Source organism: Phacochoerus africanus, chromosome 4 (assembly GCF_016906955.1).
Source record: "Phacochoerus africanus isolate WHEZ1 chromosome 4, ROS_Pafr_v1, whole genome shotgun sequence".
In the NCBI taxonomy this organism is placed as follows: domain Eukaryota; kingdom Metazoa; phylum Chordata; class Mammalia; order Artiodactyla; family Suidae; genus Phacochoerus; species Phacochoerus africanus.
Window position 1 is genome coordinate 72,599,227 of NC_062547.1, and position 27,370 is coordinate 72,626,596.

Sequence of the window (27,370 nt, forward strand, 5' to 3'; positions counted from 1 at the left end):
TAATGAATAATGAGCTGGGGAGAAGGGGGGGGCAGGTGGCTGGGGGAGTGGATAGGGGCCTGGATGTGGGTCGTGGAGGGAAATTCCCAGAAAGCAGTGTGGCAAGGACCCCATCCTGGAATGGCCATAGGCCAGGGAGGCTGGGGGGAGGGGTCCCTGCTGCTCCCAGGCTTGGCCACGCCCGTGTGAGGCAAGGGTGGGGTTGGGGTGCAGCCAGGAGATAACAAGACAGGCAGCCCCCGGCTCCCCTTGCCTAGAAATCATGCCCACTTCCCTTCCTTTCTTCTCTCCTGCACTCCAGCTAGTGTTCCCAGATAAAATGCAGAATGCCTGGCTAAACTTGAATTTCAGATAAACAACAGATTATTTCATTGATCTAAAAATGTCGCAGAGGATTTCCCATTGTAGTTCAGTGGGTTAAGAACCCGACTAGTATTCATGAAGATGCGGATTCGATCCCTGGCCTTGCTCATTGGGTTAAGGATCCAGCATTGCCACAAGCTGTAGTGGAGGAGGGAGATGTAGCTTGGATCCAGTGTGGCTGTGGCTGTGAGGTAGGCCAGCAGCTGCAGCTGTGATTCAACCCCTAGCCTGGGAATTTCCACATGCTGCAGGTGCAGGCCTAAAAAGACCAAAAAAAAGAAAAGAAAAGAAAAGAAAAAAGTCTCAGACATCCCACTTAGGACCAGCCCAGGCAGCCTCACACTCCCTCCATCCATACCATGAACGCCTCCTTCCTCCCTCCTCTGTCCACTTATTTTGCCCCCCCACCCCCCTTCCCCAAACTTCTGATCACAAATATCCATTTCCCAGGAAAAAACCCTGGGGAATTCCTCCTCTCGCTCCTCCCCACCCCAGGAGACATTTCTCCACGTTCCCCTCCATTCCTCGGGTCACTCCCTCCAGATCAGGGCCAGGACTCTTCCCAGACTCCCACTGCCATGCAAATAAGCCTTCCCTGCAAGCCCAGGGCTCCGAGACATCTGGGTTCCCTGAATTGTCAAATCAGCAGGAACTACCATCAGGCCCATTGCTCAGATGGACCCACTGAGGGGCTGAGGGAAAAGGAGTCAGCCTCTCAAGTCTAGCAGGAATTCCTTCTCCAGGCTCTCAAATCACAGAGCTCCAATGCTTAAGGCTATAATGAAACCAGGAAATGGGGTGGATATTTTGGCGGGAGGACAGAGGAGGAAGATAAGATATGGAGGGTTGGGGGGTCCTGGCAGGTGTGCCCCCATCCCAGTTTCAGAAGTTGAACCCTGATTCTGGAGAGTAATCAGGTATTTGCCTCACCCTCCTCCTTGTCTTCCAAAGAAAGGGTGTCGCAATCAGAGCAGACAGAGGCCAGGTTTGTTCTATTTCTCCACACCTCCCCCCACTCGGGGCGGGGGGCATCGCCAGGAACAAGCGTGGTTTACAGGAAATCAGAGCAAATTCCCCATTAACCCCTTCCAGGGAGCTTTGGAAACCAGCTCTCCAGGATCTGGATTCCCCCCTCCTACCCCTTCCATCACCGCCCCACCCCCCACCATGCTCAACTGAAAGTCAAGTCAAAATCCAATTAAAACGACACTGAGGCAAAAATCCAAACTTTTGCCCCCCAAGGGGAAATTGGCGGTTTTGTGCAGGGCTGACAAGTATGCAAATCAATATAATTATGGACAGGAACTGAATGATATCTAGCGAGATTACTGTTGATCCAGAGTTATCCCATTGCGGCAAGAACCCTTTGAAGTGGCTGCTGTTATAACCCCACTTTACACGAGGAAACCGAGGGGCAAGTGGTTATCAGTAACTTGCTCAAAGTTTACCACTGAACAATCTGGAGGGAGCATGCTCTGTAACAATAACCATCTGTCTGTCCGTTAAGAAGTGGCTGCTTGCTTCCACACAATGTAATGTGAGGCCATTGCCTGTGAGAACAAGGAAGCTGTCTGTGCACTGATATGAAATGATATCTGAGGTATATTGTTTATGAAAAAGCAGGTATAACCCAGGAAGAATAGTGTGTAGAGCTTGCTAATATGTGTTTTTAAAATGTGTGAACATTTGTAAACCTGAGATTTGGTTCCATGGTCCTGTCTGAGACCTGGATGGTTAGCAACAGGAGTGAGAAGAAGATTGTTTTTCCCTGTATGTGCACTTTTTTTTGTTTGTTTGTTTTGTTTTGCTTTTTAGGGCCACACCTGCAGCATATGGACATTCCCAGGCTAGGGGCTGAATCAGAGCTACGACTGCCAGCCTACGCCACAGTCACAACAATGCAGGATTTGAGCTACATCTGCGACCTACACCACAGCTCACAGCAACGCTGAATCCTTAACCCCCTGAGTGAGGCCAGGGGTCGAACCTGCAACCTCATGGCTCCTAGACGGATTCCACTGCACCACCATGGAAACACCTGTGTATGCACTTTTACCTTTTAGATGTTGAACTGTATGAATATAATACCTGTTCATATGCAAAAAATTACATACAATTTTTAATAATAATAATAATATCCTAAGAAGATGTTGATGCAACATAAAAGCTAGCAATAGGACCTCCCTTGATTATGATTTTTATTAAAAAAATCATAGCTACTCAGGCCTCCTGGCAAGAGTAGGTGAAGGGAGCTCCAGGCTCTCCATGCCCTAGAAAGCATTCTCATATGGATAGTGAACTCCTATATATTCGTCAAAGCCCAGCTGAAATGTCCCCTCCTCCAAGAAGCCTTCCCTGACCCTCCAAGAAGCTAAGTTCTTCTCCACCAGGGAAGACACTCCATGGGGCTAGGAGTGTTGGTGCTGGACTCTGTCTCCCACCCCCACCCCAGCATGGAAGACTCTGGAAGTGGGACTCTTGCTGCCAGCATCGACTTGAATTCACAGGAAGGGTTTGGTTAATAAGTGCACGGCCAAAAGTGGACTGAGAGCCAGGTGCAGATATCAGGGAAGGGGGGCAGGCACTATCTGGGGAAGAGAGAATAATTTTCCTCCACTACAAAGTGGGTATAGCAGGGACAGGTCCCCATTCACCAGCCAGCCTTGACCATGAGAGAGGCCAGGGCAGGAGGCTGTTGTATTCTTGTTGCAGGAGGACATGCCCTTAGGTTATTTTCCCCAGGACTGTGATGGCCACACAGATTGAAAAACTTTGGAAATGACATTGAGAAATCTGGGGCAGCCCCAGGGAGGGGGTTGGCCACAGGGAGTGGAGGGCTGGGCTGAAGAGGGGGAAAAGCAGCTGCCAGATAAAAGGCAGCCTCCAGCAGCCTCTGCTCACTTCCCCCCCACCCCCGTCCTTTCCCTCTGTCCCTTTGTCCCTCCACCGTCCCTCCATCATGGGGTCCACCTTGGGTCCCAGGCTGCTGCTGCTGCTCCTGACCAGCCTCCCCCTAGCCCTGGGGGATCCCATGTGAGTAATCACAACCCCAACCCCAAACAAGGCTGCTTCTGCGTTGGGAGTGGGCACTTGTGAGTATAGGTCTCTGCAGGTTTAGGGTGCATGTATGGTGCTGGTTGATTCTGTGGCTTGTGATGAGGTTGGGGTGAGTCTCAGAAGTTGGGGTTGGGGTGAGTCTCAGAAGTTTGGACTCCACAGGATCTGGGAGTTTGTAGTTTTAGCATTTAGGAGTTTCAGAGATGTGGTTTGGATGTATGTGGCTGAGGGGATGGATTGGGTTGTATTTATAGGTCTGGGGTGCTAGAGGTTTAGGAGGCTGTTTAGGGTGTTCCAGGGTTTGGGTATTTAGAGACTTGAGGTATTTAAAGATTTAGGAGTTCTGACCTTGGAGCAGTGGGTTAAGAATTCGACTGCAGAGGCCAGGGTCGCTGATCCGGTGCGACCATAAAATGATAAAAAATAAATAAACGATAAAAAAAAAGATTGAAGTGTTGAGACTTCTGGAATTTGTGGGTTTGATTGTGGGCTTGGAAGTCCAGCGTCTTGGAGGAATTGGTTCTGATTTTGAGGTTCAGGAATTGATGGGATCTGAAGCCCCCAAGCTGTCCTCCAGTCATCGGATCCCCCGCAGGGCTAGGGGCTGGGGCAGAGCGCTGACCCTGGGGGTGCCTAGCATCTCGGGCCCATGGGATGACAGCTCTACGCCTCGTCCTCCCCTCCCGCAGTTACACCATGATCACCCCCAACGTCCTGCGTCTGGAGAGTGAGGAGATGGTGGTGCTGGAGGCCCACGAAGGGCAAGGGGATATTCGGGTTTCGGTCACCGTCCATGACTTCCCGGCCAAGAGACAGGTGCTGTCCAGCGAGACCACGACGCTGAACAACGCCAACAACTACCTGAGCACCGTCAACATCAAGGTGGGCGCGCTCAACAGCAGGACCGCTGAAGCCCCACCCCTTCTTTGAGTCCTCTTGGTAGCTGAGCCCCTCCTCCCTCTCTGAGCCCCACCCACCCTGCCTGAGCCCCGCCCCTTCTGTCTTGTCTCCATTCTGAACCCCGCCCCTCTGAGTCTCCTCCCCTTCGGAGCCCTTCCCCTTTTGGAGTCCGGGTCACTTTTTGGAGCCCCCTCCCACTCTCTCATCCCGGTCTTTCTCTGAGTGTCCCCACCTCGTCTTTCTCTCAGCCCGGCCCCCTTCCAAGCCCGACCATGTCTGAGCCCTTCCCCATTTCTGACCCCTCCCCTCCAACCCTCCTCCCTAAGTCCTTCCTTCTTTTAGAACCCGTCCCCTCTCCGAGTCTCCTCCCCTTTCTGAACCCCCTACCCCTTCTGAGCCCTCCTTCCGCTAAGCCCCCTGCCTGAATCCCCCTTCCCATCCCTCCCTCTGACTCCCTACCCCCTCTCTTGCCCTTTGGCCCTTCCCCGAGTACCCTTCCTCTCCCCAAACCTGGGCAAAGCAGGAGGACCAGAAGTGACAAGCAGGCTCTGTTGCGAGGAGGGGCGGGTGCGGACCCAGCCGAAGTCCTAGAGGCTGGATGGTGGGCAAGGGGTCTTGGAGCAGACCCCTAATGATCCCCTGGTTCCTGCTCAGATCCCGGCCAGCAAGGAGTTCAAATCAGAGAAGGGGCACAAGTTCGTGACCGTTCAGGCGCTCTTTGGGAACGTCCAGGTGGAGAAGGTGGTGCTGGTCAGCCTTCAGAGCGGGTACCTCTTCATCCAGACGGACAAGACTATCTACACCCCAGGCTCCACGGGTAAGGGGCTGCGGGTGGCTGCAGAGAGCCAGGGGCAGGGCTGGGGGAAGGGGCAGGGCCTCACCCGGCTCTGCTTTTCTCTCCCACCACTGCTCAGTCCTCTATCGGATCTTCACCGTTGACCACAAGCTGCTGCCCGTGGGCCAGACCATTGTCGTCACCATTGAGGTACCAGCCGACTGGGGCCCCAGACATACCCAGGGCAGGGACTCGGGGAGAGACAAAGAGAGAGAGAGAAACAGAGAAAGGGACTCCGGCAAAGGCCCAGCAGCAGAGACATAAAGGCAAAAAACAAAACCCCAAAAACGTAAGGGCACACAGAGAGATCGGGAGAGGGGCGGGGACCCAGCGATGCTTACCGTGGATGACGGCTCCAGATAAGTCCCTGGTCACTGTGTGAATCTGGACAGGTCACTTCATCTTTCCAAGCCTCAGTTTCCTCATTTGAAGACTGACACGACAGGTACTAATTCTATGTAGTCTGTTCCGCCTACTTTCCGCCAGAGGGCGCGTGGGAGCACCTGAGTCAGGTTCCACCCCTCCTCTGCCTGCCGTTTTCCAGGGCTCCCCGCTCCTGGGGTAAATGCCCAAGTCCTCCCCACGGGCCTCAAGGCCCTGCATGACCTGCTCCCGCACCCTGCCCACCTTCCTTTCTTCCCTCTCTCTCCCTCCCTCCGCTCCAGCCACGTGGGCCTCGTCACCGTTCTTGCAACAATCCAGGCACAGTCCTGCCGCAGGACCTTTGCAGGGGTTGTTCCCCCTACCCCCCCAAATGCTCTTCCTCCAAATATCCACACAGCTTGCTCCCTCACCTCCTTCAAGTCTTTGCTCAAATGTCACCAGTGTACCAATTTTACAGTGAGGCTTGTCAGAGCGCCCTGTAAAATTGCAACAGAACACACACACATACACACACACACACACACACACACACACACACACACACACACACACACACCATTCCCTTTTTTGCCTTCCTGCCATCCCTTTTTGGCATCCTATAAATCGGAGTTATTCCCCCCCTCCCTTTTTTGGTCTTTTTGTCTTTTTAGGGCCGCACCTGCAGCATATGGAAGTTCCCAGGCTAGGGGTCGGTTTGGCCTAGGCCACAGCAACGTGGGATCTGAGTTGCACAGCTCACAGCAACGCAGGACCCTTAACCCAGTGAGCGAGGCCAGGGTTCAAATCCAAGTCCTCATGGATACTTGTTGGGTTCGTTAACCACTGAAGCACGATGGGAAGTTTTTTGGGGGTGTTTTTTTTGTGGGACCTATTCCTTTGTTAACTGCGCCTTCCCCCAATCTGCACTGAACCTAAGTTCTGTCCAGAAAGGGATTATCTGTTGGCCCAGAGTTTGGCGGGTAGTAGGGTAAATAAAAACTTACTGGAAGAAGGGAGGGAGGGAAGGAGAGGGGAGTGAGAAGCAGGGAGTTATGGGGAGGGAAAGACAAGTGGAGGAGGAAGGGGAGGAATGGGGCCTGTCCTCCTTGTGGGATCTTTGTATTTATTGAAATCAGGCAAACCTAACAAGGACCAGGGTTTTTTTGTGTGTGTGGTGTCTGTATGTGTGTGGGGTTTTGTTTGTTTGTTTGTTTGCTTGCTTTTTAGGGCCATACCCTCAGCATATGGAGGTTCCCAGGCTTAGGGTCCAATCGGAGCTACAGCTGCTGGTCTACACCACAGCCACAGCAAGGCAGGATCCAAGCCACATCTGCGACCTACACCACAGCTCACAGCAATGCCGGATCCTTAATGCCGGATTGAACCTGCAACCTCATGGTTCCTAGTCGGATTCGTTTCCACTGCACTACGATGGGAACTCCAAGGAGAGGGTTCTGAAGGCTGTGTGCTCACTTTAGTGATGGCGGAGAACAGAGAACACCCACCTCTAAAGATGTGGCACTGCCAGACTCCCATTGAACGTCACCTCATGCCATTGGGAAGCACATTATCCACAATTACCTCCACTTGCCAGAGAAGCTAGAGAATCAGATTTCTCTTTGAAGTCTCCTGATGTTTAACTATTGGCAACAAATGAAATCATACACGTATTAGGTTGAGCCACATGAAGTTGCTATTCTTGCAGGTCAAAAAGGTGAATGTAGGCAGTGATGTGTGCCTTCTACAAATCAAATGCTCAGCCCAGGGTCCTATGTCAAAGGAGGTGATAAATTCTAGTAATTACTAGTCTTCAGAGCGGCACAGATCATCACGAGCACTTGCCTACACTAACAGGTCCCAAACCAGTGACATAGGAGCTGTAGTTATCTCCTTTTTCCAAGAGGTTCGCATTGAGCACAGAGAGGTTAAGTAATTTGCCCAAGGTCACACAGGCTTGTAAGCGGCGCAGTGGGGACAGGAACCCAGGCTACCTGGCTTGGGTGCCCGTTCTTAACCACTGCCCCTGTAGACACGACACAGAGGAGAACCAAGGGGCTAAGTCTGGTCTCTGAAGCCTGGTCTCCTCACAGACCCCTGAAGGCATTGACATCAAACGGGACTCCCTGTCATCCCACAACCAGTTTGGCATCTTGGCTTTGTCTTGGAACATCCCAGAGCTGGTCAAGTAGGTCGGGCCCTCCAGCAGGGGTGGGGTGGAGTGGTCGTGCATTTTAGGGCTCCCCAGGAGAGGGAGTGGGGGGGCTGCCAGACCTGGTGGACTCACTAGCCTGCCTCCCCCACAGCATGGGGCAGTGGAAGATCCGAGCCCACTATGAGGATGCTCCCCAGCAAGTCTTCTCTGCTGAGTTTGAGGTGAAGGAATATGGTAAGAAGAGGAGGGAGCTGGGGGGAGGGCGGGACGTGCATAATGTTGGACCCAGCGTTGACCCCCCCACCCAACGAATACCATCTGCTCCCGCCCAACAGTGCTGCCCAGTTTTGAGGTCCAAGTGGAGCCTTCAGAGAAATTCTACTACATCGATGACCCAAATGGCCTAACTGTCAACATCATTGCCAGGTGAGGGTCTAGGGGGAGGGCCTGGAGAGAGGCAAGGTCAAGGGATAGGGCAGGGACGGAGGGGGAGGGGCTCGTCATGGCCAGTGGACATTTGGGGGAAGACTCCTCTTTTCAGGACCGGGGAGTCTGAGACCCCTTCCCACTTTGCAGGTTCTTGTACGGGGAGAATGTGGATGGAACAGCTTTCGTCATCTTTGGGGTCCAGGACGGTGACCAGAGGATTTCATTGTCTCAGTCCCTCACCCGTGTTCCGGTAGCTAACAGTGGCCCCCTCTGAGTAACTCTCTTCCTCTCCCCCTCGGAAGCCCTTCCCCTCCCTGAGCCCTCGCTTTCTCCCCCAGATCATCGATGGGACAGGGGAAGCCACGCTGAGCCAAGGGGTCTTGCTGAACGGAGTACATTATTCCAGTGTCAATGACTTGGTGGGAAAATCCATATATGTATCTGTCACTGTCATTCTGAACTCAGGTGAGGCCCGATCTGAGGGCGGAGGCTCCGTACCACCATGTGGTCCAGCCTGAGAGGGGCAGCTCAGTGGAGGGGAGAGGATCAGAATGAAGGGCGACCCAGTCTGGTGGGGGGGGCGGTGTGTCCAGTCTGAGGGAGGAGATCCAGAATGAAGGCAGGGTCAGGTCTGACAGGGGAGACCCAGGCTGGGACACAAACCCAGTCTGAGGGGGGAGGCCCAGTCAGAGGGGGGCGGCCCAAAATCAAGGTGGGATCCAGTTCATGGGGGAGACCTAGTCTGAGGAAGGTGGGGTCCGTGTTGAGGAGGGCAGTCTGGCCCTCCCTCATGGCTGGCCCCCCTCAGGCAGCGACATGGTGGAGGCAGAGCGCACCGGGATCCCCATCGTGACCTCCCCCTATCAGATCCACTTCACCAAGACCCCCAAGTTCTTCAAACCCGCCATGCCCTTCGACCTCATGGTGAGACCCGGGGCTGGGCTGCAATGTCCCCCCCACTACCACCTGTTCTGTACCTAAGCACAACCATGCTTCTGGGGCTGCTTGAACACCCTCCACCCACCCCGCACCCACAGGTGTATGTGACGAACCCCGACGGCTCCCCTGCCCGCCACATCCCGGTGGTGACCGAGGACTTCAAAGTGAGGTCTTTAACCCAGGAGGACGGTGTGGCCAAACTGAGCATCAACACACCCGACAACCGGAATTCCCTGCCCATCACCGTGAGTCCAGGCCAGCCTCAGGACCCCACATCAGGAGGTGGGGGCTGTATTCTGTAGCATGGGGTCCTGACATTTGCACAAAGGGATCCTGTCCTGAGCATCCAGTGGGGTTCTTTCATTTGCATCCACCTAGAGGTTCTTCATTTGCATGGAAAGTTTCTCCTCTGCATGGTAGGGTCCTGCCCTCTGCCTAAAGGTCTTTTTTTTCTTTGGCTTTTTAGGGCCACACCCACAGCATATGGAGGTTCCCAGGCTAGGGGTCCAATTGGAGCTACAGCTGCCGGCTTATGCCACAGCCACAGCCACAGCCACAGCAAGGCAGGATCTGAGCCACGTCTATGACCTACACCACAGCGCATGGCAACGCTGGATCCTTAACCCACTGATCCCAGGGCCAGAGATCAAACCTGCATCCTCATGGATCCTAGTTGGGTTCGTTAACCACTGAGCCACGAAGGGAACTAGACATCTTATAGAGAGACTTGCGATGGCATTGGACCCACCTGGATAATCCCATGTCCTCCCTATCTCTTCACCAGCCTTAACCTAATCCCACCCTTAAAGTCCCTCTTACAACATAAAACCATCTTCCCAGGTTCCCAGGGGATGCGGACATGGACATTTGTGGGGGGCCAGCTCACAGCCATCTTTCCCTGTACAGATACGCACTGAGAAGGACGGTATCCCAGCTGCACGACAGGCAACCAAGACCATGCACGTCCTACCCTACAACACCCAGGGTAACTCCAAGAACTACCTCCACCTCTCTGTGCCCCGCGTGGAGCTCAAGCCAGGGGAGAATCTCAATGTTAACTTCCACCTGCGCACGGACCCCGGCTACCAAGACAAGATCCGATACTTTACCTACCTGGTCCGTGGCTTCCTAGAACCCCAGCCCCTCCCCCTCACTTCACCGGCAGCCCCCCGGGAGACCCCCCCCCAGATCCCCCCATCTTCCCTCTCACCTTCCCGATCCTTATGTCCACCTGTTCCCCCACCCCCACCCCACCGGCAGATCATGAACAAAGGCAAGCTGTTGAAGGTGGGACGCCAGCCTCGAGAGTCTGGCCAGGTCGTGGTGGTGCTGCCCTTGACCATCACGACGGACTTCATCCCTTCCTTCCGCCTGGTGGCTTATTACACCCTGATTGCTGCCAACGGCCAGAGGGAGGTGGTGGCCGATTCCGTATGGGTGGATGTCAAGGACTCATGTGTGGGCACGGTAAGCTTCCCCACAGTACTCTGTGCCCAGCTGGGGACACTCCACCTGGCGAGCGCTTTCCCTGCCTTGCCTCTTTCCAACCTTCTGAATCCATCCCTCTCCCATTTTTAGGGTTCCTGCCTCTCCTTTCTCCGTTTCCATCTCATCCTTTCTCCCCTCTCTGCTTCAGTCTCGGGAGCTTTTGTTTTTTTCCTTCCAGTTTTGAGATGAAACTGACTCATAGCACATGAGTTTAAGGCGTACAGTGTAATGATTTGACTTAACATGCATCATGAAATGATGACCGCAGTAAGTTGAGGTAACATCCATTATCTCACAGAGATACAAAATTAAAGAAATAGGCAGTGTATTTTTTTCCTTGTGGGGAGAGCTCTGGATTTCCTCTAATGACTTTCGTATATAATGTACAGCAATATTCATTCCGTGTATTGTGTTGTACATTATATCCCGGGTACTGATTTATAACTGGAAATTTGGACCTTTTCACCACCTTTGTTCAAGGCTCCCTCCCCTGACTGATGGTGATCACAAATCTGATCTCATTTGCTATGAGTTGGTTTGTTTGTTTTGAAGCACAATTGACCTACAATGATCTACAATGCTATGTTGGTTCCTGGTACATCACAGAGTGACTCTAGATTTCGACACATTTCAAAATGCCCAGTATGATGCCTCTAGTTCCTCTGTGTCATCCTGCAATGATACTACCTGGTTATTGACTATATTCCCTACCCTGTACATTCCATCCTCGTGTGTTACTTATTTTGTAACTGGAAGCTTGTTCTCAGTATCTCTCTTGCTCCCGCTTTACCCTCTTTTTTTTTTTTTTTAGGATCGCACCCAAAGCATTTGGAGATTCCTAGGCTAGGGGTTGAATCGGAGCTTTACCACAGCTCATGGCAATGCCAGATCCTTAACCCAATGAGCGAGGCCAGGGATCGAACCTGCGTCCTCATGGATACTAGTCAGATTCGTTTCCACTGAGCCATGATGGGAACTCCATGCTCTCTTTTTCTAGCTTTCTGCCTGATGCCAGTTCTGCCCACCTCTCTCCTTCCAGTCCAGCCCAGGACCTCCTCTGTCCTCAGCTGCCTGAGACCTGGGCCTCGAGGGGCTGACTTCTCTCTCCCCCCCTTCCCCTCCCCCTCCCAAGCTGGTGGTAAAAGGTGGCGGGAAGCAAGAGAAGCAGCATCGGCCTGGGCAACAGATGACCCTGGAGATCCAGGGTGACCGAGGGGCCCGAGTGGGGCTGGTGGCCGTGGACAAGGGCGTGTTTGTGCTGAATAAGAAGAACAAATTGACCCAGCGTAAGGTACGCACCCCACCCCTGCCCTGCCCACGTGGCTGAGGTTGGGTGGGAGATGGCTTTGGGTTGAGGTGAGAACGGTGCCAGGGAGAGCAGACGGGTTTGAGTGTGGGTTGAGTGTGGTAGTTGGGATGAATGTATGTCAACACTGGGATGGGCTGAATTGAAGATGATGATGAGAATGTGGATGGACCGGGGTCCAAGCTGGGGATGGTCATTGGGAGTGGACACAGTTCATGGGGGACCAAGGTGAGGATGGAGATGGGGCTGGATAGACATGTTAGTGGCTCGATGGAGGCACTGCTGGCTTGGTCCCACCCTGCTTTGGTTCCCCGCTCCACCCGGCAGATCTGGGATGTCGTGGAGAAGGCAGACATTGGTTGCACACCAGGCAGTGGAAAGGACTTTGCCGGCGTCTTCACAGATGCAGGGCTGGCCTTCAAGAGCAGCAAGGGCCTACAGACCCCCCAGAGGGCAGGTGAGGATGCAGCCAGAGGCAGGTCCAGGAAGGGACAGTGCCTCCACCTCCCAGATCCTGGGATCTCGGGCATTCAAGTCCCGTCTCAGCCACCACCCAGCAAGTCACTGCTTTCTGAGCCTCAGTTTCTGCAGCTGTCCATTGGGAGCAATAAACCCCCTCCCCCGACTTCACGGGCTACCTGGGGTGGGGGGAACCAAGGATACACAGTAGGTGCCTAACCCATCTTATTCCCGGTCTACCTGCCCTCAGATCTTGAGTGCCCGAAACCAGCCGCCCGCAAACGCCGTTCCGTGCAGCTCATGGAGAAAAGGATGGACAAACGTGGGAACCCTCTGCCCTCACCCCCCTCCTCCTCATCAACTGCCCATATGGGGATCTCAGCTGGAGAGGGAGGGGGAGGGCCTGGCCATGGGGGGAGTTCTCCCTGGGGCCAGTCTTGAGTGCCTCCTGCTTCGAGGCCCAGACTGAGGGCACTCCCGGGGGTCTGTGCTCCCACAGTGGGTCAGTACAGCAAGGAGCTGCGCAGATGCTGCGAGCATGGCATGCGGGACAACCCCATGAGGTTCTCGTGCCAGCGCCGGGCTCAGTTCATCCAGCATGGTGATGCCTGCGTGAAGGCCTTCCTGGACTGCTGCGAATACATCACAAAGCTGCGGCAGCAGCACAGCCGCAACAAGCCCCTGGGGCTGGCCAGGAGTAAGTCCGCAGTCAGGCGAGGGGTGCCTGTCCAAGGCGGGAGGATGGGAGGATGTGCCTGCCTGAGGGAGGAGGAGGCTCCTGTCTGAGTGGAAGGAGGACCCCTGTCTGGAGCTCTGATTTGACCCCTAGCCTGGGAAGTTCCCTGTGCCGCAGGTGCGGCCCTGAAAAAGGCAACAGAAACAAAAACACCTAGAATGGTCTCCATCACAAAGTGGCATTTACAGAACTGATAAGAGTCCTCACTGCCATCTGCTGAGAGGCTGATGGACCCATGTGGACCAGTCCCCCCCCCCTTTTTGATAATATCTTTTAATATGTCAATTAGAGAAAGACTTTTGTGCCAGGATGGGCTTTGTCGAAACTGAATATTTGGATGAACTTGGCATAGGACTAGTTCATTCTAACGTGTCCATGTTTCTCTTCTTACTCATTTTATGCTAAGATGTCATTGTGATGGTTCTCATAAGCCACTGGAACATTTCTTTCATATCTCCTGTCACTTTCACGGGGCACTGGGAATTGTGTTGACCAAAGTGGGTTCCCTGGGTAGAGTCAAGTGTGAGTAGTTCTTTAAATTGAGAGAAATTACATGGTCAATTACAAGAGACAAAAAGTAATGAAAGAGAATATCGTTGCTTAAAAACCATAGAAGACTTGTACACTTTCACAGTGGCAGGTTCCCAGGCTATGGATACAATCAGAGCTGTAGCCGCCAGCCTACACCACATCCACAGCAACGCGGGATCCGAGCCATGTCTGTGACCTACACCACAGCTCACGGCAACACCAGATCCTTAACCCACTGAGCAGGGCCAGGGATCAAACCCGCCACCTCATGGTTCCTAGTCGGACTCGTCTCTGTTGCACCACGATGGGAACTCCTAAACAGTCTTAAACTTAGAGAAATATTGAAAATGCAGTCTAAAAAACTTTCTTCCTTGGGAGTTCCCATCATGGCTCAGTGATAACGAACCCAACTAGTATCCATGAGGACGTGGGTTGCTGAATGGGTTAAGGATCCAGCATTGCCATGAGCTGTGGTGTAGGTTGCAGACTCGGCTTAGATCTGGCATTGCTGTGGCTGTGGTGTAGGCCAGAGGCTACAGCTCTGATTTGACCCTTAGCCTAGGAACCTCCATATGCAGTGGGTGTGGCCCTAAAAAAAAAAAGTTTTCCCTCCTGCACCAGCTCCAACACCCCAAATAGTTTGGTGTGTGTTTTCTAGAAACAAAGATACAGGCAGTTCCTGGCCATGGTAATAAAGCAAGTCACATAAATTTTTTAGTTTCCTAGTACATATAAAAGTTATGTTTACACTATGCTATATTCTATTAACTGTGCAACTGCATTGTTTAAAAAAAATGTACATACCTTTATTTTAAAATACTTTATTGCTATCAGAGTTTCCCAGTGGCTCAGCAGATTAAGGATCCAGTATCGTCACTGCTGGGACTCTGGTTACTGCTGTTGATGGGGGTTCAATCCCCTGGCCTGGAACTTCTGCATGCCATGGGCATGGCCAAAAAATAAAAGAAGAAAAAAATTTTTTTAATTAAAAAATGCTTTACTGCTATCAACTATACTTCAAAGAAAAAATTGCTAGAGTAAAAAATAAATGCTTGGAGTTCCCGTCGTGGCGCAGTGGTTAACGAATCCGACTAGGAACCATGAGGTTGCGGGTTCGATCCCTGCCCTTGCTCAGTGGGTTAACGATCCGGCGTTGCCGTGAGCTGTGGTGTAGGTTGCAGATGCTGCTCGGATCCCGAGTTGCTGTGGCTCTGGCGTAGGCCGGTGGCTACAGCTCCGATTTGACCCCTAGCCTGGGAACCTCCACATGCCGCGGGAGCGGCCCAAAGAAATAGCAAAAAGACAAAAAGATAAAAAAATAAAAAAATAAATAAATGCTTTATTGCTAACGAAAGTTAACCATCCTCTGATAACACAGAGTTGTCACAAGCCTTCGATTTGTTTTTCAAAAATGCAGTATCTGCAAAGCTCAGTAAACTGAGGTATGCCTGCATTCTCCTACAAACCCACAGTGCAGTCATCAGAATTAGGACGTCAACATTAATTCATCACTACCCTCAAATCCTCCACCACCATTCAAATTTTGCCAGGGTTTGGTTTTGTTTTGTTTTTTGGTGTTTGGTGTTTTGGGGTTTTGTTTTTGTTTTTGTCGTTTATAGGAAAAGGATCCTGTCCAGAATCACAGGCTGCGTTTTCTGGTTGGGTCTCTTCAGTGTCCTTGTACCTGTCTGACCTTTAGAGCACTTTCTTCTTTCTGTGACTTTCACATCCTTGATGGATATGAAGTACACAGACTGAGATCTTGGGGACTGTCCCACCATCTGGGTCTGCCTGATGCTCCTTCATGACAGCACTCAGGTTTTGCATTTTTGGCAGGACTGTCACGGAAGAGACACCGTGTCCTTCTTGGTGCACCATTTCAGGCGACAAAGGGTACTGATTTGTCCCACTCTTTGGTGATGTGGACCCTGATTGCCTGATTAAGCTAATGTCTGCTGGGTCTCTCCATTGTAAATGTCCTCTTTATTCCTTTTTTGTTATTTTTAAAAACTTCTCTTTAACTATCAGATAGTGGCAAAATTCAAGTCAAGAGAGATTTCCCTCCAAATCAGTGTTCACTTAGCCTTTAAGACAACAGGGGTGGATTCCTTATATAGTAATGTATGATTTTCAAATACAACCATAGTTTTTTTTTTCTTTTCTTTCTTCCTTCCTCCCTCCCTTCATCCCTTCTTTCTTCCTTCCTTTCTTCTCTTTTTCTTTCCTTCCTTTTTTTTTTCTTACAAAAAAGCACCCACCTCTCAAAGGCAGCCATTGATTGCCAAAATGGGCAAACATTTCTAAATTCCTGTAGTGGAAAGCTAGCAGCCCCTGCAGCCCTCCAAAAAGAAAAAGATTCCTAATACACATGAGCAAAGGATCTTCAGTCTCTTTGCACGTTATAACTAGGCGTGCTGCTTTCTGCTCCAGTGACCCAAGATGTTCTTTTGCAAAGAGGAACGTTTTTTTGCAAGGAGGAAATTTAGACAAAACCTCTGATTTAGCGGGGTACAGTTTACACATACGTGGATTTTTTTCAACATTGTGTCATTACTTTAGCCAGTTGGGGGTGAGCCAGAGGACTGATTAAAAGTCAGTACCCCAAAGGCACTTTGATGGATTATTCCAGAGCGCAGATGGATTTAGGCATCTCTGGAATTCCACCTACTTGGTTGTAAGGCAGACCCAGAGCCAAAGTAAAATCTGTTCATCATTTTTTTGAGGAAAGCCCAGCCAGGGTTGAACTCTGTTCCCGCCCAGCTTGCTGATGGTGTCAAGCTGGCTTTTAAAGACCACCTCCTCTCCAGCAGTCTCCATCAAAGTCCAGGGAATCTTTCAACTCACCCCCTTGCTTTCAGGAAGGACTTTTAACCATCAGACACAGCAGCAGGCATGGTGCTCAGGGCCCAGGATGCTTCTGGAGAGTCTTTCGTGCAAAGGCTTTCATTCCCTCAAAATCCAAAGAAGGGAAAGAAATCAATACAGTTCAGCCTGGATTATTTTTGCCTTTATGCCAACACAGTTGTAAAATAGGGTTTCCCATATATTTTATGGAAGAAGGAGCCCCCAGAGTCAAATGGGCCCGGGGTCCCTGGAAGTGATCACGTGGTCATGGGTGTGTGGCAGCTAGGAATCCCTCCGGGGATTGTAGAGATACGTGTCTAAAAGGGGACAGCGAGAAAGTGAGTCTGTTCCAAACCTGGGTTGTTCCCCTCCTCCCCCCTTCCCCCAAAAGGTGATCTGGATGAAGAAATAATCCCAGAGGAAGACATCATTTCCAGAAGCCAGTTCCCCGAGAGCTGGCTGTGGACCATTGAGGAGTTTAAAGAACCAGACAAAAATGGGTAAGGCTGGGATGACCCTGCTTCAACCCCCACCCCCAGCACCCAGGGCCAGCCCCTCTCATCACCGTAGACTGGACATTGAATTTGCAGGTACCTGGAGTCCCCCTCTTTTCTTCGTTGTGGAACCCCACAACCCAACCTAGAAAAATCAAGTCTTGGGCTACCTGCACATGCCCACCCCCAGCCCCCCTCCATCCTGTCTTTTGGGGCCCCCTCCTTACCAGCTCCTCCCTCCCCCACCCTCTGCCGCCGTGCTCAACCTCGTCTTTTCCTAATACTGCTCCCCCTCATCTCCCCAACCAGAATCTCCACCAAGACCATGAATGTGTTTTTAAAAGACTCCATCACCACTTGGGAGATTCTGGCTGTGAGCTTGTCAGACAAGAAAGGTGAGAGAAGATGGTGGCCCAGTCCTTAGGAGGGTGGGAACCCAGACCCCTTGGGCATTTGTCTCGTTTCATCCCAAGAGATCCTCTGTTTCTTGTTGGCTGATACTCTTCCCCCTGTTTTTTGTTTTTTTGGTTTTTTGTTGGTTTGTTTGTTTTTTAATGGCTGCATTTTATGGCTGCATTTGGAGGTTCCCAGGCGAGAGGTTGAATTGGAGCTGCAGCTTCGGGCCACAGCCACAGCCCACAGCAACGCCCGATCCGAGCCACATCTGCGACCTACACCACAGCTCTTGGCAATGCCGGATCCTTTAACCCACTGAGCAGGGCCAGGGATGGAACCCTCGTCCTCATGGATGCTAGTCAGTTTTGTTACCCCTGAGCCATGACAGGAACTCCCGCAGAGTGCTTTTTGTAAATAGACTTGATTTTTAGTGCAGATTTCGTTTCAGAGCAAAGTTGAGAGGAAGGTGTAGAGGTTTCCTATATACCCCTTTCCCCACCACACATACAGCCTCCTTCATCATCAACATCCTGCCAGCACCGTGCCTTTGTAACCATCAGTGAAGCCACAGGGATATGTCATTATCACAGCAAGTTCATAGCTGACTTCAGGGTTCACTCTTTAGTGTTGTATGCTCTGGGTTTGGACAAAAGTTTAATGCTATACATCCACCATCATAGTATCGTACAGAATAGTTTGTAACCACAAACATTTTTCAGGGGTGATGTTGCCATGACAGTGGGTAAAGCGATTAAGAAAAAATAAAAGAGGAAGCAGGGTGAGAGGAGTGATTGAAACACTGGTGGTTCGGTTTTGAAACACATTTAAAAAGGTGTAAATGTGATGCACCCCCCCAACTCTTGCCCCCTGGCCATCAAGAGCCCGGCATGAGGCCCTGAAAAACTCTAGCCAAATATAGATGATTTATAGCAGGTTTCAGAGTGGGGAGAGGAAGAGTGAGGCACCGACTTTGAGGGCAAAATTAAGTGGATGCCAAAATACTCAGTCATCAAGATAAATGATAATGATGTAGGTCACAGACACAGCTGAGATCTGGTGTGGCTGTGGCTCTGGATATGGCATAGGCTGGCAGGGGCAGCTCCAATTCAACCCCTAGCCTGAGAAGTTCCATATGCTGCAGGTGCAGCCCCAAAGAGGAAAAAAAAATTGAAAACATTAAAACATGAAAAAATAGGTGTATTAAAACTCACAACATGAGATGTATTTTCTTTATAGCAAATTCAGAATTTAATACACTGTATTGTAAGTTTGTTTAGTTATCATTTATCCTAAATTATACTTTACTATCATTTTACTTTCCTGGCTTCAGGATTTTCAAAATCTGCTTCTTTGCTTATCTTGTTTTTAACTGGAGGAATTGCAATTTTCTGATAATTTCTCTAGGACAAGTGATGATGGCAGATGAAATTATATACACAGGGCACATAGTTTTCCTGCCTGAGTTTCCAAAATCACTCAGCACAGTTCTGGTCTGAGGCCCCCATCCCTGCTTCAAATCAGAGCATCTTCATATTTGCCTGTTGGATAGTTCCATATACTGAGATTCTGTGTGAGGTTTTCCTTATATATCAAAAAAAAAAAAAAAGTTCCTGGGGATTGGGGGGAAAAGGTTGAAAACCAGAGGTCCCACTGTGGTTCAGTGGGTTAAGAAACCGACACAGTGTCCCTGGGGATGCAGGTTCGATCTCTGGCCTTGCTCAGCAGGTTAAGGATCTTATGTGGCTGAGATCTCGTGTTGCTGTGGCTATGGTGTAGGCTGGCAGCTGCAGCTCTGTTTCAACCCCTAGCCCTGGAATTTCCATATGCCGCAGGAATGACCCTAAGACAAAGGAAAAGAAAAAAAACTGAAAGTCATTATTTGATCCTTGCCCCTCAAAGCATGTTCCCTGGACCAGTTGCAATCTGGTAAAGTAGCTTTACCTGAGAGTTCACAATCTTGGTCGTTTCCAACCTGCTGAATCAGAATGTTTATTCTATCACACGATCCCTGAAGGATTTGTATATGCGAGAATGTTGGAAAAGTCCTTTCCTGCACCAGCATTCCTCAATCTCATCACTGATGTCTGATGTCATTCCAGACTGGGTCATTTTTTCGTAGTAAGGTGCTGCCCTGGGCAATATAAGATGTTGGGTAGCATTCCTGGCCTTTACCTGCTAGATTCCAGTAGCTACTCATCCCCCTAGCTGTGACATCCATAATGTCCCCAGACATTGCCAGATGTTCCCTGTTGGGGAGGGGCAGAATATCAGAGAGCCCTGTGGGATTTTTTTTCATTTCCTTTTTTTTTTTGTCTTTTTGGGTCTGCACCCTCGGCACATGGAGGGTCCAACCGGAGCTATAGCTACCAGCCTATGCCAGAGCCACAGCAACACCAGACGAGCCTCATCTTTGATCTACACCACAGCTCACTGCAACACCAGATACTTAACCCACTGAGCAAGACCAGAGATCCTTAACCCGCTTTGCCACAGCAGGAACTCCTGGGCTTTTTTTTTTTTTTTTTTTGAGCCCTGAGATTTTTTAATCCCCTGCCCCCCCCCTTTTTTTTTTTTGGCTTTTCTAGGGCCTCACCCGTGGCATATGGAGGTTCCCAGGCTAGGGGTCTAATGGGAGCTGTAGCCGCTGGCCTACACCACAGCCACAGCCACAGCCACTCGGGATCCGAGCTGCATCTGCAACCTACACCACAGCTCATGGCAACACCAGATCCTTAACCCACTGAGTGAGGCCAGGGATTGAACCTGCAACCTCATGCTTCCTTGTCAGATTCATTAACCACTGAGCCAGGATGGGAACTCCCTTAAATTCCTGACATCTTCTCAACATCAACTCTCTTCTCAACATCAACTCTCTCTCATCTCATTTTTTTTTTGTCTTTTTGCCTTTTCTAGGGATGCTCCCGTGGCATATGGAGGTTCCCAGGCTAGGGGTCGAATCGGAGCTGTAGCCACTGGCCTACAGCAGCGTGGGATCTGAGCCGCATCTGCAACCTACACCACAGCTCACGGCAACACCAGATCTTTAAGCCACTGAGCAAGGCCAGGGATCGAACCCGAAACCTCATGGTTCCTAGTCGGATTCATTAACCACTGTGCCACAATGGGAACTCCCAAAATAAGAGATTTTTAAAAACCGTTTTAGGATTCCAGAAACAACTGAGCAAAAAAATATACCAATGGCTGAGTAATAGTCCATCATGTATCTTTACCACATCTTCTTTATCCACTCCTCTGGACACTTAGGTTGCTTCCGTGTCTTGGCTATTGTCAGTAGCACTGCAATGAACACCTGGGTGCATGTATGGTTTCGAATTATGGTTTTCTTCAGTCTTTTCCATTTTTAATTCCTTTTTTTCCTTTCAAATAGAGAGCAAGGGGTCTAGCTTTCCGCAGGCAGCATAAGCTAACCAATATTTAACACAATCATTCTATTTTCCTTGAGGACACTCTTATTTACAGCACAAGAACCTGGTTTCTCACCCATGTCCTAAATTAAATTTAAGTTTAGAAAAATTTATAAAAACAAATAGTAGGTAAGAAATGGTAAGGAGCACCAGTGACTAATCAGACACCCCAAGGGTGATGAGTAAATGACAGTAGGTTGGGAAATAAGGATTTTGTTCAAGCCTCTGATTATAATTTTTTTTTTTTTTTGCTCTTGAAGAATAAGAACAATGCTCAAATCTTAATAGATTTCTTAGTGTAACATTATTAATAGTGTGTTACAGTTTGTGCAGTTTCACTTGCATCAGCACTCTGCTTGCATTTGATCAGGTAATTGTTGTGTCATATATAACATTGTTTTCAGCATCATTTTTGATCAAGGTTGTTATCAAAATTCAACGGAGTAAATTTGAAGATGTAATTGGCTTTATTAAACAATTCATGAATTGGGCAGCGTCTCATCTGGCAGGCAGAGAGATACTCAGAGGAGTTGTAAAAAATGGAAGGTTTTAATAGAATGAAGTCTAGGGCAAGAGAGTAATCGCAAGATACAAATTTCATCATTGGAGGAAAATAACAATTCAGGTGGGAGAGGATCTCCTTGGCTGAGCTACAGTATTTTCATTCGCTGGGCTTTTTACTGGGCAGGAAGAAAATCTTCCTTCCTCCTGCTGCAGTAAATTTCACTTCCTATTTGGGAGTGCAAGGTACTTCTCTTTCCTTTGGGGTCTGTAATTGATGCTTCTTCCTGTTGGGATCTGTAATTGACATCTTCCTGTTTGGGGTAATTGACTTGCTTGGTGGAGCATTAGAGCTCCCTCTACAGGCCTTCCCTACTTCAATTTAGTTAAGGTTTATTTTTACTAATTTTTACAATGTAAATCAGTGCTGTCCATTAGAAATATAATACAGGTTGTGAACATCATTTAAAATTTTCTGATAGCCCTGTAAAAAAGGGATAGGTGAGTGAGTTCCCTTGTGGCACAGTGGGTTAGGGATCCTGCATCATCACTGCAGCAGCCCATCCCTGCTGTGGTGTGGGTTTGATCCTTGGCCCAGGAACTTCCACATGCTGTAGGGGCAGCCAAAAAGAAGGGATGGTAGGTGCAATTAATTTTAATAATACATTTTATTTAATCCAAATATATCCAAGGAGTTCTCATTGTGGCTCAATGGGTTATGAACCCAACTTAGTGTTGTGAGGATGTGGGCTGGATTCCTGGCCTTGCTCAGTGTGTTAAGGATCCGGCACTACCTCAAGCTTTGCATAGGTCGCAGATGGGGCTGGAAGCTGGTGTTGCTGTGACTGTAGTGTAGGCTGGCAGCGACAGCTCAGATTCAGCCCCTAGCCTGGGAACTTCCACATGCTGCAGGTGCAGCCCTAAAGAGAAAACAAACAAATATATCCAAAATATTATTATTTCAACATTTTGTAAAAACTTGCAAAACCACTATCACACTGATACTGTTACAATAATAAATCCATTAATATTTAAAAATAAGCTATTAATAATCTCAAAATTGTGATGATATCTTTTAGTTTTATTTGTACTAAGCCTTCAAAATCTGCCATGTATTTTATACTTACTGATATCTCAATTAGAATGTTAGCTTTTCATTAGAAATACTTTGATCTGTAATTACCATCCATAAAATTTACAGTTAAAAAGGAAAGTGTACCCAAGTTGTTGTAAGTATTCTTTTTTCTTTCTTTTTTTTTTGTCTTTTTGACTTTTCTAGGGCCGCTTCTGCGGCACATGGAGATTCCCAGGCTAGGGGTCTAATTGGAGCTGTAGCCACCGGCCTACACCAGAGCCATGTCTGCAACCTACACCACAGCTCACAGCAACGCCAGATCCTTAACCCACTGAGCAAGGCCAGAGATCGAACCCGCAACCTCATGGTTCTTAGTCGGATTCGTTAACCACTGTGCCACGATGGGAACTCTGTAAATATTCTTTAAAAAGTTATCCAATCACTGAATCAAGCATCCTCTTAAAAATTGAGATACAGGAGTTCTCTGGTAGCCTAGCAGTTAAGGATCCATTGTGCCACTGCTGTGGCTCAGGTTGCTGCTGTAATATGGGTTCAATCCCTGGCCCAAGAACTTTCACATGCCATGTGCACAGCCAAAAAAGTGTAAAATAAAACAAAATTGTGATCTAATTCACATACCACAAAAGTCACCCTTTGAAAGTGTACAATTCAGTGGTTTTTAGTATATTCACGATGCACATTGTTTTTGTTTTCTGGTATTTTTTTTTTTAGGGCTGCACCCACGGCATATGGAGGCTCCCAGGCTAGGGGTTGAATCAGAGCTGCAGCTGCTGGCCTACACCACAGCCACAGCAACACCAGATCCGAGCCATGTCTGTGACCTACACTGCAGCTTGAGGAAATGCCACATCCTTAACCCACTAAGCAAGGCCAGGGATTGAACCCATATCCTCATGGATACTAATTGCATTCGTAACCACTGAGCCGCAATGGGAACTCCTGCACAGTGATTTTTCTTTTTTCTTTTTTTTTTTCTTGTCTCTTTGTCTTCTCTAGGGCCACTCCTGCAGCATATGGAGGTTCCCAGCCTAGGGGTCCACTTGGAGCTGCAGCCACCGGCCTACGCCACAGCCACAGCAACACCAGATCCGAGCTGCATCTGTGACCTACACCACCATTCATGGCAACACCAGATCCTTAACCCACTGAGCGAGGCCAGGGATTGAACCCGCAACCTCATGGTTCCTAGTCGGATTCGTTAACCACTGAGCCACGACGGGAACTCCTGGTTTTTAAGTTGAAATCTGAGTTAACTAAAATGAAATAAAAGTAGGAATCCAGTTCTCAACTGAGCTAGCCACATTTCAAGTGCCCAGGGTCCACTTACGGTCATCATTTTGGAGAGCACAGATCAGAACCTTCGGTTATGCTTGCCTTCTTCCCTTCTGCATATTTACCTATGAATAACATTACAAAGAAAATGAGAATTTCTCTCACAGCAACTCCCATCCACCACCACCACCTATAAGATATCACTATTAATGATGTTGTGTCTCTGGGCTTCTGCCAGGGCAGGCGGAGCTTGGGACAGCTCTTGTGGTCAGGGGTGAGCCCTGAGATATTGGTAGGGTCAGGAACATGGACCTGAACTTGGATCCAGTCCACCCTCCCCGCCCCCTACCACTGACTCTCTGTGTTCTGTTTCCACCTGGGCAGGGATCTGCGTGGCTGACCCCTATGAGGTTGTGGTGAAGCAAGATTTCTTCATCGACCTGCGTCTCCCCTACTCCGTTGTGCGCAATGAGCAAGTGGAGATCCGAGCTATCCTCTATAACTACAGGGAGGCAGAGGATCTCAAGGTGAGCCTCTAATGTGACAGGCATGATGGGGAGTTGGAGGGAGGGTCCATGGCACACTCTCCTGACTTGATACTCCCTCTTCCTGGCAGGTCAGGGTGGAACTGCTCTACAATCCAGCCTTCTGCAGCCTGGCCACCGCCAAGAAGCGCCACCAACAGACTCTAACGGTCCCAGCCAAGTCCTCAGTGCCTGTGCCTTACATCATTGTGCCCTTGAAGACTGGCCTCCAGGAGGTGGAGGTCAAGGCCGCCGTCTACAACCACTTCATCAGTGATGGTGTCAAGAAGACCCTGAAGGTCGTGGTGAGTCTTCGGGGGTACCTGCTGCCCCTTTTCCTTCAGGAAAGACTCCTGTCTTCCTGTGCTGTGAACCCAGGTTGGAGACCCAGGCTAAGAATACGGAGTACTTCTCAGAAAATTTAGGAGTTCCGGAAGTTTGGAAGCAGGGCTGGGATTAGGGTGAGGCAAGTGAGGCATTCTCCTTGGGCATGGAATTTTAGGGGACACTCCAAAGCTTAGTAACAGAGATCGATCAATGATATTTTTTCGTTAAAATATAGTTTAATGTCAAATATGACATTTCGTAACACATTTCAGCAGAGGAGTTTTCTCTTGACTAAAAATCTTGGGAGGAGTTCCCGTTGTGGCTCAGTGGTTAACGAATCCGACTTGGAACCATGAGGTTTTGGGTTCGGTCCCTGGCCTCGCTCAGTGGGTTAAGGATCTGGCATTGCCATGAGCTGTGGTGTAGGTCGCAGACACCGCTCACATCCCACGTTGCTATGGCTCTGGTGTAGGCCAGCGACTGCGGCTCCGATTAGACCCCTAGCCTGGGAACCTCCATGTGCCGAGGGAGCGGCCCTAGAAAAAGGCAAAAAGAAAAAAAAAAGAAAAAAAAGAAAAAAATCTTGGGAAAGCATATTTCACAGAACAAATATTATAAAGCCATAATATACAATGCTAGAACATAGGAAACGTCTATTTCTACCTATGATTCTTACCTTAAAATATGCATTAACAGTTACTTTTCCATGTCCTATGATTAAACATATAATAGATAAAATCATCAATAAAAATAAAAGTATTATCATCTTTTAGTAACGTTTTAAAGCAAAATGTGAGATCATAAACAAGATTAAAAATATTTAATTCAAGAGTTCCTGTTGTGGCTTAGCGGTAACAAAAATATTTAATTCAAGAGTTCCTGTTGTGGCTCTGACTAGAATCCATGAGGATGTGGGCTTGATCCCTGACCCTGCTCAGTGGGTTAAGGATCTGGCATTGCCATGAGCTGTGGTGTAGGTCGTAGAAGCAGCTTGGATCTGGCATTACTGTGGTTATGGTGTAGCCAGCAGCTGCTGCTCCAATTCAACTCCTACCCTGGGAACTTCCATGTGCTGTAAGTGCAGCCCTAAAAAGACAAAAAAAAGTAATGCAATACATTAAGAAATCAAAATTAATGCCCCAAACCCTCACAACAAACAATATCAAAATTTTAAATAGAGACAGGATCTGACAGTGTCAAGGCAAACCATACTGGAGCCTGAAGCAGGAGAAAAATGAGTTGCTCCATAAATATGCCTGTATGTATTTTTAAATGGTTAATTTTCCCCAAAAACATTATAGTAGCTGAAAAAATATTTAAACATTGAAAACCAAGTGTATTAAAATTGACAGAGTGATTTTCCATTGAAGTATTTTGTTTATACCCAAACCAGAATTTATTATAATTTTTCTTTATTGGCTTTAATAAAAGCAAACTCGTATTTTTTTTTCAACTACTTTACTGTTCTGGAATAAAATTAACCATTAAAAATATGTGAAAGTATATATTTTGGGGCACATATTTTTCTTTCTTTTCTTTCTTTTTTGGGGGGTGTCTTTTTAGGGCCACACCATCAGCATATGGAGGTTCCCAGGCTAGGGGTCGAATTGGAGCCATTGGCCTATGTCACAGCCACAGCAATGCCATATCTGAGCCAAGTTTGTGACCTACACCACAGCTCATGGCAACGCCAGATCCTTAACCCTTGAGTCACAACAGGAACTCCTCATTTCTTTTTTCTTTACTATTTATTCTCATTTGTTTATTTGAAAATGTTGTTTTACTTTTAGATTATTTGTTTTATTTTACAATTTTTATTTTTATTTTAGTTAGCCTATTGAGAGGCACTGGGTTAAAAACAGACTCTGGAGCCAGACTCTCAGGTTCAAATCCACACTATGTTCTACTAGCTATGTGACCTTGGGCAAATGACTTCATCCATCTGTACCCCAGTTCCCCCATCTTGAAAATGGAAGTGATAATAGCAGTATCCACCCCATTGAGTCGTTGTGAGGATTAAATGAATTAACCCCAGTAAAGAAATCTTTTAGGCACATAGGAAGATTTCTATAGATTTTGTTGGGTCATTATTAACTTATAATTTTGTTATTAATCTATACAACAATGGGTACGAGGTAGATGTTTATATTATGTCTTTATAAGGAAGAGAGCTGAGGCACAGACAGGTGAAGTAAGTGACTTCCAGTCACACAGCTAAGATCTAGTGGATGCCATCGTGCATATGCTACAGTAATCCCCAGAACAATGCCTCACTGACCAGCTGTCTGTCTGTCTGCCCTTTTCTTCACGGGACTCCCCCTGCCCCCAACACTATCCAGCCAGAAGGAATGAGAGTCAACAAAACTGTGGTCACTCGCACACTGGATCCAGAACATAAGGGCCAAAGTGAGTCAGCCGCAGAAGGGGTGAGGGCTGGGTGGTTGAGGCAGGGTAGGGTGGGAGGGGGCTGGTGCCATGGGTGTCTCCCATTCTCCCGGCAGACGGAGTGCAACGAGAGGAAATCCCACCTGCGGATCTCAGCGACCAAGTCCCAGACACGGAGTCAGAGACCAAGATCCTCCTGCAAGGTGAGAGGCCCTTGGCTTCGACCCAGAACTGTGCTGGGGGGGCATGAGCCCAGTTCCATCTCATCCCTCCTCCTCTTCAGCTAGAACTTCTCTTTGATCTGCTTCAGGAAGGCTCCAGGCACTATTTAGTTCAGCCAATAGCTTTTGCTGATGAAGAAATTTATTATTTTTTAATGAATTTATTATATTTATAGTTGTACGACGACCACCACAACCCAATTTTATAGGCTTTCCATTCCTAACCCCCAGCGCATCCCCTCTCCTCCCACCCTGCCTCATTTGAAAACCATACGTTTTTCAAAGTCTGTGAGTCAGTATCTGTTCTGCAAAGAAGATAGATCATTG

At 48.9% G+C, this 27,370-nt stretch overlaps 1 protein-coding gene across 1 annotated transcript in view; it reads left to right on the plus strand.

Annotated features, from left to right (window-relative positions):
• Positions 1-3,247: 3,247 nt before the first annotated feature.
• Positions 3,248-27,370, plus strand: part of C3 (complement C3) — a 39,345-nt gene continuing 15,222 nt past the window's right edge. Inside the window, exons 1-23 of the mRNA XM_047777333.1 lie at positions 3,248-3,396; positions 4,110-4,302; positions 4,975-5,137; positions 5,235-5,305; positions 7,609-7,703; positions 7,822-7,904; positions 8,006-8,096; positions 8,247-8,349; positions 8,438-8,564; positions 8,908-9,023; positions 9,137-9,283; positions 9,945-10,154; positions 10,299-10,505; positions 11,659-11,817; positions 12,160-12,289; positions 12,542-12,613; positions 12,791-12,988; positions 16,794-16,902; positions 17,206-17,291; positions 23,971-24,113; positions 24,203-24,415; positions 26,777-26,843; positions 26,939-27,025. Of these exons, the coding sequence (XP_047633289.1) occupies positions 3,323-3,396; positions 4,110-4,302; positions 4,975-5,137; positions 5,235-5,305; positions 7,609-7,703; positions 7,822-7,904; positions 8,006-8,096; positions 8,247-8,349; positions 8,438-8,564; positions 8,908-9,023; positions 9,137-9,283; positions 9,945-10,154; positions 10,299-10,505; positions 11,659-11,817; positions 12,160-12,289; positions 12,542-12,613; positions 12,791-12,988; positions 16,794-16,902; positions 17,206-17,291; positions 23,971-24,113; positions 24,203-24,415; positions 26,777-26,843; positions 26,939-27,025 (2,944 nt within the window). The 5' untranslated portion in view covers positions 3,248-3,322. The remainder of the gene's footprint in view (positions 3,397-4,109; positions 4,303-4,974; positions 5,138-5,234; positions 5,306-7,608; positions 7,704-7,821; positions 7,905-8,005; positions 8,097-8,246; positions 8,350-8,437; positions 8,565-8,907; positions 9,024-9,136; positions 9,284-9,944; positions 10,155-10,298; positions 10,506-11,658; positions 11,818-12,159; positions 12,290-12,541; positions 12,614-12,790; positions 12,989-16,793; positions 16,903-17,205; positions 17,292-23,970; positions 24,114-24,202; positions 24,416-26,776; positions 26,844-26,938; positions 27,026-27,370) is intronic.